This window comes from Lipotes vexillifer, unplaced genomic scaffold, assembly GCF_000442215.2.
Source record: "Lipotes vexillifer unplaced genomic scaffold, Lipotes_vexillifer_v1.1 scaffold621, whole genome shotgun sequence".
Lineage (NCBI taxonomy): Eukaryota > Metazoa > Chordata > Mammalia > Artiodactyla > Lipotidae > Lipotes > Lipotes vexillifer.
In genome coordinates this window covers 4,547,151-4,551,884 of record NW_006792411.1, presented here as the reverse complement: position 1 = coordinate 4,551,884, position 4,734 = coordinate 4,547,151, and the positions used below count along the sequence as shown (strand labels likewise).

Below are 4,734 nucleotides of genomic sequence, written 5' to 3'. Positions count from 1 at the left end.
AGTGCTGAGGGGGAGGAGCCCCTGGCCAGGGAAGGGGGACAGAGGCCAACTGAGGTTTTCCCCTTCAGAACTGAGACTTAAATGAATAGAAAGAAAAGAAAGAACCAAAAAAAAAAAAAAAAAAAAAAAAAAAAAAAAAAAAAAATATACTTGCAAGCTACATATAAGACAAAGGACTAGTATCTACAATATATAAAGAACTCTTACCATTCAACAAGACAAGCTATAAAAAATAAGCAAAAGATTTAAACATTCATTAAAGAATATATATGGATGGCAAATAAGTACACAAAAATATCAAAAAAAAAAAAAAAAAAAAAAAAAAAAAAAAAAAAAAAAAAAAAAAAAAAAAAAAAAAAGTAACAAGTGGAGTGGGGATGCGGTGGGAGGGCCGGTTACTTCTTGAACATGTCCTGCAGTGGCCCGGGCAGGTATTTGAGCACCGTGTCCAGGATGCTCTCCTCCTCCTCCTCCTCCTCGTCCCCGCAGCCTGCCGGGATGGCCTTCTTGGGCCGGGTCAGGCTCCCTTCGCAGGGCTGCTCCAGGGCTGCCTTCTCCTCAGCCTCCTTCTCCTCCTTCTTCTTCAGCCCATACTGGGGAGGGGAAGGGTGGAGAGGGGCGTGAACAGGGCAAGGAGAGAGCTGGATCTCAAGGTCATGCACACGTGGCTGAGGCAGCTCATGGGAACTCCCTGTGAGCCCACGGGTCTTCTCATCTATAAAATGGGGATAAGGGCACCTGCCTTGTGGGACTGTGCTTGTCTTCAGTTGGTATTTAATAAAAGAGAGATGGTGCACGGAGTTTCCTTTAAAATTAATACCTGCCCGCATAATTTCTTTGCTCTTTTGAAATCCTCCAAGATCTGAAAACTGAATGTTCTCCCACATGCTTTGGGCCCAATTGTGGTGACAAAACTTGACTTGAACTGATGGAAGGCTACTTATAGCCTTGATTTATTGAAGTGCGAGCAGACAAGTATTGAACTGTTTGGCATAAGGTGGCAGCTGCAAACTCTCTGGGAGTGACACACAACAGTGCTCAGGGCGCTATAGTACTCTGCAAAAATCCCCAAATTCTGGGCTCCAAACTTGTTTGGTCTCCAGGATTTCAGGTGCAAGGTTGTGGACCTGTAGCAGCAAACATTAGGGAGCACTTACTATATCCACTACCCTTTTTAATCCCCATAACGGTCCTTGAGGGAGGTGTTCCTTGACACACATTTTTCTGATGAAGAGAGTGAGACTCAGAGAGAAGTAGGTCTAAGGTTAGAGCTGGGATTCAAGGGAGCCCGAGGTTTTGGGAGACCCTTTTAACCCCCTACATTCCAGGATGGGCAAGAGGGTGGTGCTGACCTTGTCTCGTATCTGCTGCCGGACCTTCTCACGCTCGGCCTCCATGCGTGCGTGCTTGGCCTTGCGCTCCTCTTCTTGCTGCCGAAGTGCCTCCTGCCGCTCCTCCTCCTTCTTCTGTGCATCAGGGTCCTTCTCCTCCTCTCCGCCCAGCATCTTCCCCATGTCCTTGGTGGCCCCTGTGGGGGATGGGTTGGGGAGGGAGAGGACAGGGTCATAGAAGCAAGCCTGGGGATCAGGGGGGGCCTGGTGTGCTGAGGCCCCTCCCAGCTGGGTCTGGACTGGGTAGTGGGCATGGGGTGCAGGGCTAGGGCCTCACCTCCAAGGGCCTGCTTCATGACGAAGTCCATGCCTACAACTCTGTTTAGTGTGCCCTAGCCAGCAGCCAAATTTGCATGCAGCACTTCAGGCAGGCCTGGCTTGGGGAGCTGTGGCAACCTGCAGATAGAAGAGTTGGGGGTTAGATGGGAGAAGCTTCTGCACAGGCAGGGCAGTGAAGTTGGGCAAACGAACGGTCACCCTGGTTCAGGCATCAGGTACCATCAGCCAGAGGCCAAGACCCAGTGCCTAGTACCGCATGGAAAGGGATGGAAAAGGGCTGTTTCTTGAGCACTTGCTATGTGCCAGGCACATATGTGCTGCCAAATGGCTTCTGATCCCTATTTAAAAATCTTCCTCTTGACCATGTTGCTTTAATTTGATCGAAGCCAGGAATGTTGGAAAAAGCCCGGAATTTGGACAGAGGCAGAGCTGGGTTCTAATGCCACCCTAACTCCTTATTTGCCATGTGACTTCCACGCAAGTTATCCAATCTCCTTGAGCCCCAGTTTCCTCCTCTATAAGCGAGAGATGGCCGTGCCTCCTTTCTCAGGGATACTGTGGAGACTGGAGAGAATTCCAGCCTGGGCCACTGCATCAAGCCCTAGAAGGAGTGAGCTTGCACTTGGGGCCCCAGCAAATAAGAGGTAGGCGAAAAAATGAGAACAGCCAGCTTACATGAACATATCCAGACTTCTGAAATTAGACAAATGGAGAAATAAGTTATTTTTATGGCATAAAACATGTAAGTTTTATAGCTTAATATTGATTTTTATTTTGAATTACACAGAGGGGGTTGGAGACACAATAATCTTCTTGGAGCTAAGGGCCTTTAAATTACCAAGCACTGGGCCTCATAACCACTCAGCTTATGTTTGTCCTCATTTCCCTCTCCCTAAATCACCGACTTTCAGTTTTTATTATTATTTTTTTGCCTCAGAAGATTTTCTCCAAATAAAATCTTAATGGGAATCTCACTATGCAAAATACATGAAAATGGAACTGTTCCAACTATAGTGGGAGGGGAAGGGTAGTGGGTAGAGCTTCCCTCTATACTTGGCCTCCTTCTTACCCTGTTCTTCTTGCATCCCTGAGAATTTGAACCCAGATGCTCTAACTCTTAGAGACTTCCTTTTTATCTTAACCATTCAGTTTCACTGGTGCTTTCATAGGCAAAACCACCACAAATCCCTTTTCAGGTATGGAGGGGGATATCCATGGGGATGGGGATATAACAGCCAAAGTGTCATGTACCTTGATGGTCAAATTGGGCCAGGCCTACTCCCCCAGGCCTTTCATTCTACATAGACTTGGGGTCTTTTTGATTTGCTAGGAGGATAAAGGGGTCCTGGGAAATGGTGGCAGAGGAGTCAGGCTGGATATTGCAACCAAGTTGAGTTCAAGGTCACTGGCTGTTCATTGATGATGGATTTTCCTCATTTCTTTCAAAATGAGAAAACATATTGACAGACTGAGATCTTTTCATAACCTGGGGCCTGAGAGTTTGAGGACTTCCACACGATCAGATCACCTGATAGGTTGTTTTGAGGAAAGTCGTGATGGAGTAGAAAACCATCCACAGGGACTTTGGTATCAGACACACCTGGTTTGAAATCTTGGCCCCCCCCCCCCAACCCTCACTGGCTGTGGCTTCCTGGGAAAGCTTCAGTTTTCTCCCTGCGAAATGAGGGAGTATTAAGTCTACCCTGTACTGATGTATGAAGGGGAAGAGAAGACACTGGTCAGGTGCCTGGTGTGTAGCAGGTGCTAGTTAATGTCAGCCATTGCTGACTGCATGTTTATGAGAATACGCCAGAAAGGAACAGGATTTCCAGGAAATGCAGGAGAACCCACCCTGACCTAGAATTCTGAGTTTGAAGGTGGCTCAGCTCAGTCAATCAAGATATTTTCATTTGACTAAAAACGTTGTAAAGAGACAGCATTTCTAAGAACAGGAAAAAAAGAAGAATAACTAAATGCTTTCAGGAACTCTTGGGTTCCTCCTCTGTGTTTACATTTAGCTCAAGGAATTGCCAGGTGGTGGTGGAGGATGCAGGACTCTAATTTGAGATGTTTCAAGTTGGTCCACAGGGCACCTAACTTGCTGCTCTGGGAAGTGTCTCTCCCGAACCAGATGATCTTCTGGGCCCTTTTCCCAGCCCTTCTTCTGAAGCGGTTCTGCAGCATTTGAACTGCTAGCCACCCCACTGTATCCTCCAACCTCTCTCCTTTCTTGCTTCTGTGACTCAGTTCTTTCCTCTCCCTCCTCTCCTACTGCTCCTTCTCCCCTCCCTTCCTTTGCTGCTGCTTTTCTTCCTCTTGCCTCTTCAGAAGTGTGTTCTCCAGGACTCTGACCTCAGTCCTTATCTCCTTTTCATCTCTAATCTTTCCCTGGGAGAACTCACCCCTTCCAGGGGCTTTATGATCGCTAACACTGATGACAGCTAGATGTCTTATCTGAGCACCAGACCCCTATATTCATTCATCCAGTAAGTATTAGTTGAGCACCTACCATGTGTCAGGCAGTGTGTTAGGCAATGGGGATATAGCAGTGGACATGACAGACGAAGTCCTGTGCTCGTGCAGATTACATTCTGGGAGTGTGTGTACTGTGAGTGTGTGTGTGTGAAACAGGCAATAAATAAGTCAAGAAATACACTTGCCTCCCTCTTGCCTGCCTTCCCATGGATGTCCCACGGCACCACTCAAACTCAACATGCCACTAGCAATCTGTTTTACGTTTGGTAGTGTATATATGTCCATACCACTCTCTCACTTTGTCACAGCTTACCCTTCCCCCTCCCCATATCCTCAAGTCCATTCTCTAGTAGGTCTGTGTCTTTATTCCCACCTTACCCCTAGGTTCTTCATGACCTTTTTATTTTCTTAGATTCCATATATATGTGTTAGCACACGGTATTTGTTTTTCCCTTTCTGACTGACTACACTCTGTATGACAGACTCTAGGTCCATCCACCTCACTACAAATAACTCAATGTTGTTTCTTTTTATGGCTGAGTAATATTCCATTGTATATATGTGCCACATCTTCTTTATCCATTCATCC

The 4,734-nt window shown here is 46.7% G+C and overlaps 1 protein-coding gene across 1 annotated transcript; it reads right to left on the bottom strand.

The window, feature by feature from the left end:
- Positions 1-367: 367 nt before the first annotated feature.
- CPLX2 (complexin 2) lies at positions 368-1,723 on the bottom strand. The gene is made up of 3 exons (XM_007465554.1): positions 1,669-1,723; positions 1,353-1,528; positions 368-593 (listed from the first exon to the last, which is right to left on the bottom strand). The coding sequence occupies exons 1-3, from the start codon at positions 1,697-1,699 to the stop codon at positions 396-398; spliced, it is 405 nt and encodes a 134-aa protein (XP_007465616.1). The 5' UTR covers positions 1,700-1,723; the 3' UTR covers positions 368-395.
- Positions 1,724-4,734: the final 3,011 nt, after the last annotated feature.

Coding starts and splice junctions, on each gene's coding strand:
- CPLX2 (XM_007465554.1), bottom strand. CDS start 1,699: ATGGACTTCGTCATGAAGCAGGCCCTTGGAG. Junction 1,529..1,668: donor CATGAAGCAGGCCCTTGGAG/GTGAGGCCCTAG, acceptor CATCCCCCACAG/GGGCCACCAAGGACATGGGG. Junction 594..1,352: donor GGCAGCAGATACGAGACAAG/GTCAGCACCACC, acceptor TCCCCTCCCCAG/TATGGGCTGAAGAAGAAGGA.